This window comes from Tursiops truncatus, chromosome 1 (genome assembly GCF_011762595.2).
Source record: "Tursiops truncatus isolate mTurTru1 chromosome 1, mTurTru1.mat.Y, whole genome shotgun sequence".
NCBI lineage: Eukaryota > Metazoa > Chordata > Mammalia > Artiodactyla > Delphinidae > Tursiops > Tursiops truncatus.
In genome coordinates, this window is record NC_047034.1 from 172,003,900 (window position 1) to 172,020,062 (window position 16,163).

At 45.2% G+C, this 16,163-nt stretch overlaps 2 protein-coding genes across 8 annotated transcripts in view; one reads left to right on the forward strand and one right to left on the reverse strand.

Annotated features, from left to right (window-relative positions):
• The window catches only part of DNAJC16 (DnaJ heat shock protein family (Hsp40) member C16), a 37,375-nt gene extending 28,552 nt beyond the window's left edge, over positions 1-8,823 (reverse strand). For 2 of the 3 annotated variants that reach the window (XM_019918950.3, XM_004313307.4), the window contains exons 1-4: positions 8,514-8,822; positions 6,492-6,676; positions 1,808-1,874; positions 455-788 (exon numbers count right to left, since the gene is read on the reverse strand). In XM_019918950.3, the coding sequence (XP_019774509.1) occupies positions 455-788; positions 1,808-1,874; positions 6,492-6,658 (568 nt within the window). In that variant the 5' untranslated portion in view covers positions 6,659-6,676; positions 8,514-8,822. Of the gene's footprint in view, positions 1-454; positions 789-1,807; positions 1,875-6,491; positions 6,677-8,513 lie in introns of all 3 variants that reach the window. The other variant, XR_004522780.2, reaches the window with a different exon arrangement.
• Positions 8,824-10,772: 1,949 nt separating this feature from the next.
• The window catches only part of CASP9 (caspase 9), a 30,326-nt gene continuing 24,935 nt past the window's right edge, over positions 10,773-16,163 (forward strand). For 2 of the 5 annotated variants that reach the window (XM_033842921.2, XM_033842918.2), the window contains exons 1-2: positions 10,776-10,980; positions 14,693-15,089. In XM_033842921.2, coding sequence (XP_033698812.1) covers positions 10,849-10,980; positions 14,693-15,089 — 529 coding nt within the window. In that variant the 5' untranslated portion in view covers positions 10,776-10,848. Of the gene's footprint in view, positions 10,981-11,768; positions 11,918-14,692; positions 15,090-16,163 lie in introns of all 5 variants that reach the window. The other 3 variants (XM_073795703.1, XM_073795706.1, XM_033842913.2) reach the window with 3 other exon arrangements.

The window sequence follows — 16,163 nt, forward strand, 5'->3', positions numbered from 1 at the left end:
CTTCTAACCTTGAGAACTATGAGAAGATAAATTTCTGCTGTTTAAGCCTCCCTGTCTGTGGTATTTTGTTATGGCTGCCCTAGCAAATTAATACACAGAGTGAAATCACAAACACCATAAGGATAACCTGCAGATCCTACCAGCATTAAAACTGGTGCTCGAGGGCTGCTTTGTTCAACCAATAATTTTTAAGTTTTTCCTCTATATTAGGCCCTCAACTAGATGTTAGCAGACTATATAGATAAAGCTTCCAGTTAGTAACGCTAACTTGATGAAAGTGGCTTACACATTTCCCCTCTCTGAAAATGTGTCCCCAGGAAAACACCAGTCACCATGAATTTGTGAAGAGAAGTCACAGTAACTGTTCCTTCTCCCAAATATCCCATAAAATTCAAGAGATGTAAAAGTCACCTTCTCCTATACCAACATCTTCCAAGGAATAAAATGATCTTACCCAACCCTTCCAGTTCTTGCACTACTTCCTTCCAAACAGGCTCAATATGGATACAGCTAAAGCACCAATCTGAGGTGATCTTAATGAGGTAGGGTTTCTTGAAGCTATCTGGAACCACTTCGTTCACATAATGTGAAAAGTGCAATAAATACTTTTCATCAATTGAGTCTCGCCGTTCAGAATTAAAAGGGAAGTGAAAAAATGGTTCATCAAAATAAAAATTCTCATGGAAATGGCGGAAGCGATACTCTCGCTGCGGCTTCTGGTGGCCCTGGTTCTCCCCGGCATCTCCATAGTGGTCATAATGTGATCTCTTTTCTTCATTGGAAAGAATCTATAAAGAAAGGGGAAAAAAAAATAAGAAATCCGGGAAACGAAGAAAAAAAAAAGAGATCATCTAAAGGACTTTCCTGTAAGCAGCTTGGAAGACATAGGAAAGAAATAAATGTAAAGATACAACACAATTAGATGTTTTAAACACAATCACTCAATATACCATGAAACGCTTCTCTTAATAGAAAAATTAAGTATTTCAGAAACAAAATACTTCAGTTGTGCAGCTACTCATGATCATCTTGGCTTTAAAGATTCTCAGCTATCACACTACTAAACACGTCAATAAAGCAAAGAAAACTTAATATAACTTTGATCGCTAGGGCTCAACCTCGAGAACGTTGACTCAGTCATACCATCTAGGTTGGAGTCATTCAAACGAAGGTATGGAAAGCTGAGAACACCAAAAAGTAGCCACAGGATTGAATTCTGTGACTGTATGTTAGCTGACTCTGTCTTACTTAGAAGTCACTTTGACGTCTAAAATTCAAGAACCTGTTTTAGGATGAAGCATCATTCTATAAGCCAAGCACTGTCTGTGGAAGAACATTACCCTACACAAATCAGGAAGCCATGGGCTTATCTTTCTTGCATATTCCAGACCAACTTACTTAACCTGATACGTTGGAAAACTGTTAAAAACGTTGTGTTTAAATGTATTTGTAACCTTAATTCACTTTAATAAATATAGGCAAATTGTTCTGTGATTCTTTAATGTAAGTTTCTAGTATATGTGCTGCCAAAGTGAGCATGTAACATAAGGAAGTAGAGACATACGTTCAGGGTGACTCTAAAATTCCATTTAAAGCCTTTAAAATAGGCCAGTTTTCCTAAGAGCTGAGTGTTCAGGTACTAGTTTCAACATATTGGATGTGGCCAAATATGTTGTCTCTATCATCACCTAGAAACGGGGTCAAGGGCATGGGGAACATGCCCTCTCCGAGAGGACTTTACCAAACTGATCACCTAAGATATATTTTATAAGAGCTAAAAGATACATCACAAAGTTTGCCACGATACCTCGTAAGCTTTGCTAATCTGAATGAACTTGTCTTCTGCTCCAGGATCTTTGTTTTTGTCAGGATGCCTGAAACACAAAGGGGCAGGCAGTGAGGACGGATTTACTGTTCTCTACATGGTCAATTGACATCTTCGTACACACAGAGGCAAAGGGAAGGGCATTCTGTTAGGACAGTTTCTTCAAAATGGGAGAAGCAATAAGTTGCTTCACGTGACTACAGTAAATAAACTGTGAACAGGCAATTTCTTCCCGAAGCGCTTCAGCTGGGCACATGTTCAAAGCACCAGATAGCGCTCCAGGCTCTCACTGAGGAAGGGTGGGATGTGTATCTGTCTTTACACTGCTCCCAAACACTGCTGGAGCTCAAGGGTCAAGTCACTTATCCGTAAGAACCAACTTCTTTTCCCAGGATGGCAGCATTTCATCCCAATGTTAGAATGGTATCAATGTAGGTATTTCTTCTGACAACTCAGGTAGACAAAGCGAACAGTTTTTAGGATATTCCATGAATTTGTTTAGTAACAACCATGTTCCAAATGGTATCTTGCTGCTGATGTTCAAATTAGAACATTTTAGTTTTCACTATTCCCTTGGTTATCCCACCTGCCTGATTGCCTACTTACAAATGGATAATAATTACAAGGCCACATGTTTTAAAATGTGAGAAAAATCTAGTTTGTACAAAGTGATTTCAACTAATACTGGAACTAATATTTGCTATTATACACAGTTGGCAATTAACTGTATCCATCTTGCTGCCATATATTATTCTGTAATCTTCTTGTATTGGTACCAATTTCAGCTTTGGGGATTCTAAAGTTTTGGAAAGTAGGGGCTGGGTTTTATTTCCTTAGAACCGCTTAAGATCTAAATCAGTGTTTTATACCAACTGATTTTTCAATGTTCATTTTATTAAGAGATTCTATTACAGAGCTTATTTTTTTGTAATCACTCCTGCTAACTTCTAGTACATTTCCTCTAGCAAAGGTTCTGGAAAGAAACAATCCACTGGGAAGCAAATGACTACTAAAAACAGCACCGAGTACATCGGAATAAAAAAAATTTACAACTTGACCAACTTATTCTAGCAGGAACACGTTTGAATGAATTACACCAATATTCTGACTTCTCTAAAAATAAAAAACCTTCAAATTATTGGCTGTTGAATTTAGACATCATTCCTCCCTTAAATATTTAAGCCTGTTACGAATATTAGTAGGGAAAAAATCTCAGCTAGATGTCAATGAAAATAATGACTTAAGGAAACAGGATGGTGGTTCCAAAGTATGTTTCTGGATGACTGGAAAAAAAATGCTTTCAATGTTCAAACTTAGGCCAAAGGTTGAGAAGATAAAAATTATGCAATTGCACAAATGAAGATTTAACATACAGAATTCTGTAGGGGAAGAAGGGAAGGGTAGGAAGGAGCTTTTAAGGAGACTGAACCAAAGACAGACTATTGAGACCTGGGTTAAAACCACAGATCCTGAAACAGAGGAAACCAAGGCCCAAGAACAAGGAGGATACCATAAGACGGTTTTAGCTTATAAGGAATATTTTCCTTATTACAGGAAGATACCACAAAGTTGAAAACATTTAGAAAAGGATAAATTCAGCTCTAGGAAAGTACCATCTAATGCTATTTTCAGTGTACATGAAACATTTCACAGACTACAATATTATACACACCCTTTAAATTTCAAAGTGAAGAAAATACTGTACTTGGTATCTACTGGCTGTCTAACGCTATCTTTAACGGAAAAAAAACAAAGGTAGAAAAAGTAATATAGGAAAGTATCAGACCAATCAATTACTGTTGGGGTGAATGACTACATTATACTCATTTGCTTCAAATCAAATTTTATGATGCCTTTTTCTTGGGGTGGGAGGAGTTATTCTGCCAGTGTAGATGACAAAAGAAAAGTACCGATAATAAAACTTAATTATTGGGAGAGAAACAGTTTTTTTGAGATAAAAAGTAATTTAATATGGTTTCTGGACTACCTGCCCTTTGTTGCAAAACCTCTATATATCCTAGCTCCCCCCATCGCCTCCTCGGAGCAGTTCTCTCAGGATTACTTGAGATGCTGCCTCTCGGGCTTGAAGTCCTAAAAACTCTTGCCAAATAAAACTCTCAAAAAAAAAAAAAAAAACCCACCAGAGGTTTCACCAAGCAAAGGGAAAGCTCTTGAGCAATGTAAGAAATACTATTAAGTGGTGAAACAGCAGAGGAAGGTTACAAATCCAATTCAATAATGAACCATTCCCCACTGTGACAGCTCATTCTGAAAAGACAAACTGGGAAACTGCTATTTTCAGTGTACAGCTGACCCTTGAACAACATGGGGCTCAACGGAACTGCACAGTTCAAACCCATGTTGTTCAAGGGCCAACTGTATGTGAAACCATTATGAAATGAAACAAACTGTTTCATTGATAAAATGCTGCCATAGCCAAAACAGCAGAAAATAATAGTACAGTGAAAATACAAATACAAAGGTGAAGTCAAATTTTAGACTTTCATTGGATCAAATTTTAGACTTTCTATGGTGACATATTATGCCTAGAGAGACTCTAATTAAGGAGGAGAAGCATATGATTTATTTAATTAATATCATAACACCTTTTTTAGCTCTGGAAGATAGAAAAGTCACAGCTGTACATTTTAATAGATCCCACATAACCAAGCTATCATTTCTGCTTTCAAATTGTGTCAAAGGCCATATCCTGTCCAAAAGAATATTGCTACCTTGTGAATTAATTCAAAGGCCACACTGTGTCTAAAAGAATGTTGTTACCTTATGAATTGCAGATTTATGTATTTTGCTTTAAATACAAAGAGGCAAGCGTCTGAAATGATGTAGGAAAAAAAGCAACTTTGCTGTAGAGTCCCTGGAAAGAGGCCATGCATAATCAGAGATTGTGTTTTTAGTATCCAATTCTGGGTTCCTCATGATATGAATATATGGTCTAAGATAGTTACATATTCAAAACATTCAAAAGTATATTTTAAACTATCTTTCACCTTTATTGCAACCAACTGAATACTCAGACGCATCTCTCACTGAAGAAAAATGGTGTCAGGCAGAGTCATGCACAGCCTGCAGTGTCATCTGCACGTGGCAGCTTTGCTCCTGCATAACTTCCTACCCACCCAGACACTAACCCACTTACTCTCGCTTCTGCCCAGATGGGTAAGTGATTAAAAAAGAAAAGAGCAGGGCTTCCCTGGTGGCTCAGTGGTTGAGAGTCCGCCTGCCGATGCAGGGGACATGGGTTCGTGCCCCGGTCCGGGAAGATCTCACATGCCACGGAGTGGGCGGGCCCGTGAGCCATGGCCGCTGAGCCTGTGCGTCCGGAGCCTGTGCTCCGCAACGGGAGAGGCCACAACAGTGAGAGGCCCGCGTACCGCAAAAAAAAAAAAAAAAAAAGAAAACAGCAATAAACTACCTGCTGGTGAGGAAGGTCAACCTATGGAACCCACAGGTAATACAGACTTACCAACCGTGAGCCTAGTTCCTCCCCGGAAAAACAGGCACAGCAATATCCGCCCTCAAAGGGTAATTATAAGGTTTAAATGAGATAAACAGCGTAGAACCTGGAGCCTAGCACGCAGTAGGTACTTGATGATGGCTCCCATCCCAGACTTCCTCTCCTTACTTCTGGTTGGTCCACCCAGCTTTAGCCACCTGTGTCCTCACCATCCCTTCCTCCTCCTGCTGCTCCCCTCCAGCTATATAATCTACCGCTTCTACTGTGTCATGTCCAAGGCGTCGGTGGAAGAAACTGATGTTTGTCCAAAATAAGGTTTAAATTTATTGCTAGCCTGCTAAATCACAAACACTTGCTTATTCCCCAATGTCTACAGGTAAAATTAAGAGTTTTCTATGTGATAATTTTTTAAAGTAATGTACTCAGTTCCTGAGTATTCTTACTAAATTGAGGGCAAAAAGTTCTTACTATAAAATTTTTTTGAAAGCTTAAAAATTAATAACCTAGGCAATAGGACTGGATAGTGTTCCGTTTAGCAATGGCACTCATAAAGAGCTACTTTACGGGGCTTCCCTGGTGGCGCAGTGGTTGAGAGTCCGCCTGCCAACGCAGGGGACACGGGTTCGTGCGCCGGTCCGGGAAGATCCCACATGCCGCGGAGCGGCTGGGCCCGTGAGCCATGGCTGCTGAGCCTGCGCGTCCGGAGCCTGTGCTCCGCAATGGGAGAGGCCACAACAGTAACAGGCGTATCGCAAAAAAAAAAAAAAAAAAGAGTTACTTTATGAATCACGGGAAGGGCAGCTTACCCACTCTTGACTATATATATATATATATATATATATATATATATATATATATAAAATTTATAATATATATTAAAAATATATTTATTAAAGTTTCCTCCTACTTACTTTAACATTAAATAAGTGAACAGTATCAAGGCAATTCTTTAAGCCAAAGAATTCCTAACAGGGGGTTTCATAGTTAACAGAGGCTTTGGATCTCATCACTAAAAATTCTAGAATCACACGAATACAAGTCCTTCCACATAAAATACGTTAGACAAATATATATTATATATTTAATGAACACAGAAACAGAGACAAATAAAAGCTAACCATAATTTAGGCTTCATTCTCCTGCTAAAACTGCTTAGCTTATTTTAAACTGCTATTTCTTTGTTTCACCTACCATTCCCGGGCGAGCTTCTTATAAGCCTTTTTAATATCAGCCTGACTGGCTGTTCGGCTGACCCCTAGGACTCTGTATGGGTCAAAATCCAACGCAGACAGAATTTGCAGGATCAGAACCAGAACTATCAAGAACTGCCAGGAAATGCTCAACTTTTTCACTTCCATTTCTCTTCCTTTCCAGAGCTGAAATGATTGAAGAGGCAGTAAGTTTTAGTGGTAGAAATCTGGAGAGTCTTGCTTTCTAGGTAAAGGTATAAGATATACAGATGAAAAACAAAACAAAAGATACTTTGCAGGAAAAGTGCCAAGCTGTTTGACCACATCTTCTTAAATGAACAATCTTGCTACTGTTTTTGAATATCACAAATAAGAACTATTATAGATGAAGAGATGAGCAATAAGAATAGCAACTCTCCAAAATCCTTGTATCAGAAAAGCTTCAGAAATGACTGAAAACGAATGAGAAGAAGAAATAATAAGCAAACGTGGGAAAACATACACAGGGAAATCAAGGCAACTACATCTCAAATACACTATTTCACTTATTCTGACAATAATAGTTTAAACTTAAAATACGTAGTTAGAGAATACCTCACTGAGCACATGCTAAACAAATTCATGAAATCTTAAGATTTACCATGTGCAAAACTACAAAATGAGATAGTTGTGATGCTCTTGGGAGTTAAATAAGTATAAGAATGAAAGTGAAATACTCTAAAAAAAAAAACTGCAGTTACAACTTTGTGTGCCCCAATTCTATTCTTTCTCACCATGCCCATTCAAACAAGAAAATAAGAAGCTGTTCTTTAATCACTAGCAATACTGTCATTACAAATGGAGATCTCAGATGAAAAAAAAGTGGTGAGAAAAATTTTAGTTTGCCACGTGAAGGGGGATTAATGGCAAAGATCGTAGACCAGGCATGGTCTTCAAATGTTAAAGCTCCAGCTCTGGTGAGTGTAGTGACTGAATTCACTGTGGATTTTGGAAATAATCCCGGATGGTAAATGAACAAGGTAGTGCTGTACTGCAGGGACATTTACACTCCAGGAGTATGATCTTTGTGATATCACACAATGATTTTTCAAGGGCCATATCTTGGTTTCTCACAAATCACTAAAATTTTAAGGATCAAGTATCTAATATGACACCTTACTTAAGGGAGGCAAAGCTGTAACATTGTGGATTTTGACAAGTGGGAGTCTAAATCCTCAAGAAATTGACTAATCTGATGGCCACTGTTTAGGACTGCAAGCATGCTGAATAAAATCCTAAAACAAACCCGTTTCTTTTCTGTAAAGGCAATCTATAACCTATTCTCTCACAAAACACATACAGCACGCTAAAAACTGAGAAGGTGATGTAGCTACTAATTAAGCACATGGACTCTGGAATCAGACTAACATTGGGGTCTGTCCTCTACCACTTTATGACCTTGGACAAATTACTTAACACTTGCTAAGCCTCATGTCCTCCTTCATAAAATGGGGGTAAATAATACCACCTTGAAAGGATCAAAATGGGAGTTAAACGTATGTAAAGGATTTACTGAGCACAGGGTCAGCAGCCAATAAGCGGTATTTACTGCCATTATTTTTTGTACCATGCAGTGCAACCAGTGCCTTATTCAACTGTGTCAGTCGCCTCCACTTAGAGGGCCCAAGTGCCGGGGGGCTGTGTTCTTTTGCTGACAGCTCGACGGTGCCGGCCTCAAGGCAGGAAACAACCTGCCCAACAGGTAGGCTATCGCCCTCGGGCAGTATACCCCGGACCAGGCAGCCGGTCCCAAAGACATGGTTAGCTCTGAGCCCCGCCTCGAGCTCCCCCCGGAGGTCGCAACCCTCCAGGAGACAGCCGCATCCCTCGCCGCCCCCGAGAACCCTGGGCCAGGCCCTATCGGCTCCGGGTTCCCCCCGGGCCCAGCGGGGACCGGGAACGAGGAGGAACTGACGGGAGATCCCTGAGCCCGCCCGGCCCCGCCGCGTCTGCGGCTCCGCGCGTCACGCCGGGAAGTAGTTACCTGGAAAGGGCACCGTCCTAACCGGCTGCAACGTCCGTGCTCCACTTACTCCGCGGGGCCGAGAGCCTCCGGTCCACACCAGCGCTCGCCGGGGCCTGGGGAGGGGAAAGAGGAGGGACGAGCCGGAGGGCAGTCACGTGGCACTTAAAGGCCCGGCGCACCAAAGGCGCGGACTGAACAGTTCTAGGGCTTCAACTTTGAAAATCTGTTTTGACCCTTGCCACCCGCCGTCTGCGCGTGGACCTGGCGCGGTTGTCATAGGAACGAGGCTCGCGCTCCGGCTGGATCCAAAAGGATGGTGGCGACCAAAGAGGCTAAAACGTCCTTCCTAGCAAGGCGAAGTCGCGATGCATGATGGGATGCCAAAACACCTCCCCTTCCCAGGGAGGAGTTTCCACTTCTACCAGGAGATGGCCCTTGTCTAACAACAGTTGCTGGGGTGGGGAAGCAGTCGCTGGTCCCTATATTCTCTTTAACCCTATTCATAGAATCCTAGAGCGTCAGAGTTGGAAGGGACCTTAGGGATCGTTTCTAGTCCAACTCCACCGTATCCTGATGGGGGAGATTGAGACCCAGAGACGGGCAGGGACTTGCCCAAGGCTTAGAATCCAGGACTCCTAATCCTATATAACCAAAAGCGATCTCCACTCTAGAATGTACCAGGTCCTAAGCACGGGAAAGGGATATGTGTATGGTGATGCTGGTGGGGGCGGTGGAGGAGGGGCACAAGTGAGTGAGGTAAACTTTCATTGAGCCAATGACATAGGTTCCTTGGGGATGTAAAGAAAGAGATTTCATGTCCTCCTGCCCTGCTTATTTAGTCTTTATCTCCTTTGCATTTATCACTATCTAACATACTGTATCTTTTATTTATTTACATTGTTTATAATCTGTCTCCTCCCACTGGAATGTAAGCACCTAAAAGCGGGGCTTTTTGGACTTCCCTGGTGGCGCAGTGGTTAAGACTCCACCTGCCAATGCAGGGGACACAGGTTTGATCCCTGGCGTGGGAAGATCCCACACGACGCGGAAGAACTAAGTCCATGCGCCACAACTACCGAGCCTGCGCGCTAGAGCCCATGAGCCACAACTACTGAGCCCACGCGCTACAACTGCTGAAGCCCATGAGCCCTAGAGCCCGCACGCCTAGAGCCTGTGCTCCGCAACAAGAGAATCCACCAAAATGAGAAGCCTGCGCACTTCAGCAAAGAGTAGCCCCTGCTTGCTGCAACTAGAGAAAGCCCGCGCGCAGCAACGAAGACCTGACACAGCCCAAAATAAATAAATAAAAGCAGGCCTTTTAAAGTCTGTTTTGTTCGTCTCTATATTCTTGGTGCCTCTACAGACCTTGGCACAGATAGGATCTCAACAAATATTCGGGAATAAATGGATGAATGGGGCTGAGGTTTCACTGCTCAAGAGAATACATTCTAAAGTGGATTCCCGGTTGTGTGTGGACCTTGAGCTGGGCTCGGGTTTAAATCCCACCCGCCTCTGCCACTTACTACCTCTGTGATCTTGAACAGTGACTTCACTTCCTACAGCCCCAGCGTCCACATCTGGGAAATGGAGGAAAAGACTATCACCCTGGTAGGATTGTAGTCAGGGAGAAATGAGGTAATACAATGTAAAGTGGCTAGCACAATGTTTTTTTAATTGAAATATAGTTGACATAGGAGCAATTTTTGAAATGAGGAAATGAGCCGTACAAACGGATCAGAGGACATGATTTCTGCCGGTTTTTTTCTTTGTGGGAGGTGCTAGGGTGGGAGGGAGGGAAGAGGGGAATGGGAGACCTATAAGGTGGACTTGGTTGCATGAGACAAGTTTGGCAAAGTAAACCAGGATATCTGGGCACGGGGCGGAGACTTATGGTTTCATTGGGGGCAGGGCAGGGGGCTAGAGGGGAATCATGCCCAGGAGAGGGTCGAATGGGGCGGGACAGACCATCGCTCCAGGCATGACAGTCTCTTACTAGAAGAGTAACCCACTCCGAGTCTGCGAAAGCGAAGTGGTAATGAATTCCCGCAGAGGCCCTTGACGGAGCTGCGCGGGTGTGCCCTGGGGGCGGGTCGCACCCTGCGGGCGTGGCAGGGCGCGGGGCCGGAGCCGAGGGGCTAGAGGTAGTGAGGTGGCGGGGCCGGAGGGCGGTGCAGTAACGCTGGGGTGGGTTTCGAGGGCGGTGCCTGGGGGCGGGACCCAGGGGCGTGGGGAGATGGGGGCGGGGCGGAACGCGGTGGCAGGTCCCGGGGCAGGTCCTGAGGAGAGGGCGGGGCTCGGCGGCCGAAACCCGGAAGCGCTCAGAGGCGGCCGGGGCCTCTGCCGTCTGTCCGACATGGACGAGGCTGACCGGCGGCTCCTGCGGCAGTCCCGGTTGCGGCTGGTCGGCGAGCTGCAGGTGGCCGCGCTCTGGGACGCTCTGCTGAATCGCGAGCTCTTCACCCCCGACATGATCGAGGACATCCAGGTGCGGCCCACCACCCCCCCAGCCGGCGCCCCCAGCTTCCCGCGCCGCGCACACTTCAGGTCACAGATGGGGACAGCGAGGCCGCGCGGAGAGGGTTGCTGAAGCCACACCGTGACTTAATGGCCGAGCTCCCGCCCTCTCTTCTCGCGTCTGTGCCATGCAGTACCTGCTCCATTTGGGGAACCATTGTCAGGGAACCCCGTTTTCCCGGAGGGCGTCGAGCCCACTAAATTGCCCAGAGGAACCAAACAACCCCAAACGCCTTTTCGAGGGTTTGCTAAAGCGATTCCATCAGAGTACACCGTTAGCTGCTGCAGCGGTGTACTGTTTTTTCCTCTTCTAACGTGGAGGTTCAGGAAACCCATTTGGGCGGTCAGACTGCCTGACACTGTATCCTCTTCGATCTGCAGTGTCCTGGGCTGTGAAGTGGGGACAACAGCAGTACTGTCCTGAGGGCTAAAAGAGATAACGGGTGTGAAACAGTAAAGTTTCAGGCACAGAGTGAGGGCACATCATATGGTAGCTGGCTGTGCCCTGTCCTCCTTGGCCAGCCCCTCATGAGTTACGATTATGTTTTGTAAGGGGTTTGGAGATGAGGGGCCTACTGCAGGTAATGAAGAGAATAATAAAGTCAAACATTTGAGGTTCTCTTTAAAAGCACTGTCATGTCTTTGGCTTATTTGACTCTCCCCACAGGCCTGTGAGGTCAGGAGGGAACAGGAGGTTTTTTTTTTTTTTGCGGCACGCGGGTCTCTCACTGTTGTGGCCTCTCCCGTTGCGGAGCACAGGTTCCGGACGCGCAGGCTCAGCGGCCATGGCTCACGGGCCCAGCCGCTCTGCGGCATGTGGGATCTTCCCGGGCCGGGGCACGAACCCGTGTCCCCTGCATCGGCAGGCGGACTCTCAACCACTGCGCCACCAGGGAAGCCCACAGGAGGTATTTTTTTTACCACAAGATACAGTGGGAATGTGTGGCTTCCTAGAGGCCCTTGCACAGTGCCCTGTGGGCTGCTTGCAGGCCAGTTTCTGCATCATCCAGGAACTTGGCCTGATCCAGTGAGGAAGTCTTTAATAGGATAAATATCATATGGAAAATTGCCAATGAATAATAATATTACAAGAAGTCTTATGAGCATCTGCTGTGTACTGAGGAGTGGAAGTGATTTGAGGCCATACCCTTGCCATCAGGTACATTCACAGGAGTCATAAACTCGAATGTCATTGGAGGCCCAATGGGTGGGCACTAGAGCGGGCAGCCTCTGCCCTGCCCCCCAGCTCCAGATGAGTATGGTTATACCAGAATGTTGGCCCAGTGTTGCCAGGTTAGGGTTTTTTTTTTTTTTGGCTACGCTGTGTGGCTTGTGGAATCTTAGTTCCCTGATCAGGGATCAAACCCAGGCCCTTGGCAATGAAAGCGCAGTCTTAACCACTGGACCACCAGGGAATTCCCGAGAAGCTGGAAATCTTGACTTCGATGTCGAGTTCCCTGATTTTAAATGTTAGCAAAAATAGCACAGGGAGCTCTTCTCAATATTCTGTAATAACCTAAAGGGGAAAAGAATTTGAAAAAGAATAGATACTTGTATGTGTATAGCAGAATCACCTTGCTGTATACCTGAAACTAACACAATATTGTTAATCAACTATACTCCAATATAAAAAAAATGTTAGCAACAAATTTGGAATTTTTAAAGAATGTCTTATGAACAATGGGCCACCATTTTGCCACCCCTAGTATGGCGGAGCCACATGGATCTGGGCTGTCATCTGGCTTTGTTACATATTAGCAAGTTGCAGCACCTTTCTTAGACTCAGTTTCTCTCACCCATAAGGTGGGGATAATTGTAATTTAACCCCTTAAGTTTGTTGAGGAGGACTAAATGAAATGATGCATTTAACACAGTGTCTGTGAGTGTTCAGTAAATGTTGAGAGAAACCAAAACACCATGATTTACTTGCAGAGAAGTAAGCATGCAGCTAATTTTGCTAATGAGAATTACCTTCTCAATGATAGTATAGGTCTGTGCTATTCAATATAGGAGCCATTAACCACATGTGGCTATTTCAATGTAAATATGAAGTAATTAAAACTGAACAAAAAATGCAGCTCCTCACTCATATGACCCAAGTTCTCAGTAGCCACGTGTGGCTGATGGCTGCCATATTGGACAGCACAGATAACATTTCCATTATCCTGGAAAGTTCTCTTGGACCACGGTGCTGTAGGATATTTGAGGACAGGGTGATGTCTTATCCCTGTGGAGCTTGCCCAGAGCTGGGCCTCAAAGGACAACCAGCAGATAACCTGATCGCCGTCTCGTTGTCTGGTACCACCATCCTGACACCTGTCAACCTGGACCATTCCTGCAACTTCACAGTCCACCCGATCAATGCCCAAGTCTTGTCAATTTCCGCTCCTTATTTCTCTGGTATGTCCTCTCGCTTTTCTCCATTCCAGCTGCAAAGTCTCTGCCACCACCTGACTTGGCTATGGCCCACTCCCTGCCATTGTCCACCCTACCCCCAGGATGATTTTTAAATTTTTATTATTTATTTATTTTTAATTTTTAAATAAATTTATTTATTTATTTTTGTCTGTGACAGGTCTTTGTTGCTGTGCACGGGCTTTCTCTAGTTGCGGCGAGTGGGGACTACTCTTCATTGCAGTGCACGGGTTTCTCATTGTGGTGGCTTCTCTCGTTGCGGAGCACGGGCTCTATGCATGCGGGCTTCAGTAGTTGTGGCACGCGGGCTCAGTAGTTGTTGCTCGTGGGCTCTAGAGCGCAGGCTCAGTAGTTGTGGCACTTGGGCTTAGTTGCTCCGCGGCATGTGGGATCTTCCCGGACCAGGGATTGAACCCGTGTCCCCTGCATGGGCAGGTGGATTCTTAACCACTGTGCCACCAGGGAAGTCCCAAGATGATTTTTTAAAAGGCATCTGACACTGTCACTCCCTTCTTTTTATTTGTTTATTTATTTGGCTGCGCCGGGTCTTAGTTTCATCACTCGGGATCTTCGTTGCAGCTTGCGGGAACTTTTAATTGCGGCATGCGAACTCCTAGTTGCGGCATGCGGGATCTAGTTCCCTGACCAGAGATCGAACCTGGGCCCCCTTCATTGGGAGCGCAGAGCCTTAGCCACTGGCCTATCAGGGAAGTCTCCGTTACTCCCTTCTTAAAACTCTTCAGTGGCTTCCACAGCTTTCTTGACACAACAGTGCAAAAGTCTCCTCTCTCACTTTGTCTCCCCCCTTATGTCTCTCATTTCTCTGAATTCACTACTCACTTCCTAATGTTCCCTGGGGTCTCAGCTAAGATAGCCCCTCCTGGAGGCTTCCCTGACGCCCCAAGGCTGAGTTGAGTGCCCCTGTACCCTTCCAGCCCCATGTGCTTTCCCTTCTGTCACTTCTCTCTTTGCTGTGTCGTTGATGTGTCTGTTCACATCCCCCGCTAGACGTTTGGTCCCTGAAGACTGTGACGCTTTGCTGCTGCATTTTCAGCACTTGGCACGGTGCTGGGCACACCGCAAACACCTCCAACATACTGATTGAAGAGATAAAGACTGGCAGGTGGCACACGCTCAGTGCAACTGCAGGCTCAATGTTTGCGGAGGTGCCTGATTGTTTAGACTTAGGTAGATGGGGAATGGGGGGACAGGGTGAGAGTCACAGGAAGGCACGTGGATAATAGTGCCATGTCTTTCTTTCCAAACAGCGGGCAGGCTCTGGGTCTCGGCGAGATCAGGCCAGGCAGCTGATCACAGATCTAGAGACCCGAGGGAGTCAGGCCCTTCCTTTGTTCATCTCCTGCTTAGAGGACACAGGCCAGGAGACTCTGGCTTCGTTCCTGAGAACCAGCAGACAAGCAGCAAAGCAGGATCCAGAGGCCATCAGACCCCTGAACCTCAAGCCTGTGGTGCTTGGACCAGTGAGCCTCAAGCCAAAGGAGCTGAGAGGGGCGGAGCAGGATCCGTCGAGGCCGAGCCAAGGAAAACTCGCTCCGGTGGTGCTGGGGCCTGAGGAGCTCTGGCCAGCCAAGCTCAGCCCCGAGGTTCTCAGACCAGAGGCCCCCAGGCCAGTGGACATTGGTTCTGGAGGATTCAGTGAAATCCGTGAGTACCAAGAGTGGGTGGTGGGTGGGTGTGCTGAGCGGTCATTGAGGAGTGACCAGTGGTACAGCTGGGTAGGGCGAGGTTTAATTTAATTTTGGTGTTGTCTTTCTGAGTACTCGTAGGGGATGGGTGGACTGTTCTGGTAGGTCTTCAGGAGAGCCCCTGCTCTGAAAAGCAAGTGTTGAAGTCTGTTTTGGATGTTGGAGGTTTTGATCAGTATTTCCAGATCAAGCTATTGTTTAGGATTTTGCCTTTGGTTCCAGGTGGGTGGTGTGGACTAACCCAGGCCTGGGGGCAGGAGGGAGGCAGCTGCCTGTTAAGTGTCTGCCCCAAGCAGGCACCGTACATACCCTTACCTCCCTCCCTCACAACAGCCCTGCAAGGCACGGGAAACTGAGGCTCAGGGAAGTTAAGTCATCACCCAGGGTCACAAAGCTGCATCCGGTAAAATGCAGAAATCCAAAGAGTGCAGCTGGGTGATTTTTACCTATGGGTACACACAGATAACCAAACCCCAGATCATGAAGACACAGAACATTCTATGGGGGTGGTGGGGGGTTGTGGTGGTGAGATGAATTGGGAGATGGAGGTTGACATATATACACTAATATGTGTAAAATAGGTAACTAATAAGAACCTGCTGTATTAAAAAAATAAAGTTAAATTAAAAAAATTGCATTTTCTACTTAAGGAATTTAAACAAAACAAAACAAAAAACAGACATAGAACATTCTGATGTCCTATCACACTCTCTTGTACCTCTTTCCAGTCTATTCCCACTCTTACCCCATTCAAGGGAATCACTATTCTGAGCTCCGTTGTCATAGATCCCTTTTGCTTGTCCTTGAACTTCAATATAAATGAAATCCTATGTAAACTTTGAGTCTGGATTCTCTTGCCATCATTATGTTTGTGAAATTCATTCATGTGGTTGTGCATATCAGTAGTTAGTTCTTTTTCATTACAAGGTAGTTCTTATTCTGAATCATCCACAATTTATTTAACCATCTCTTGTTGATGGACATGTGGTTTTTTGTTAGGGCTTCGTTTCCATGGCAGCACATGGAGATCCAG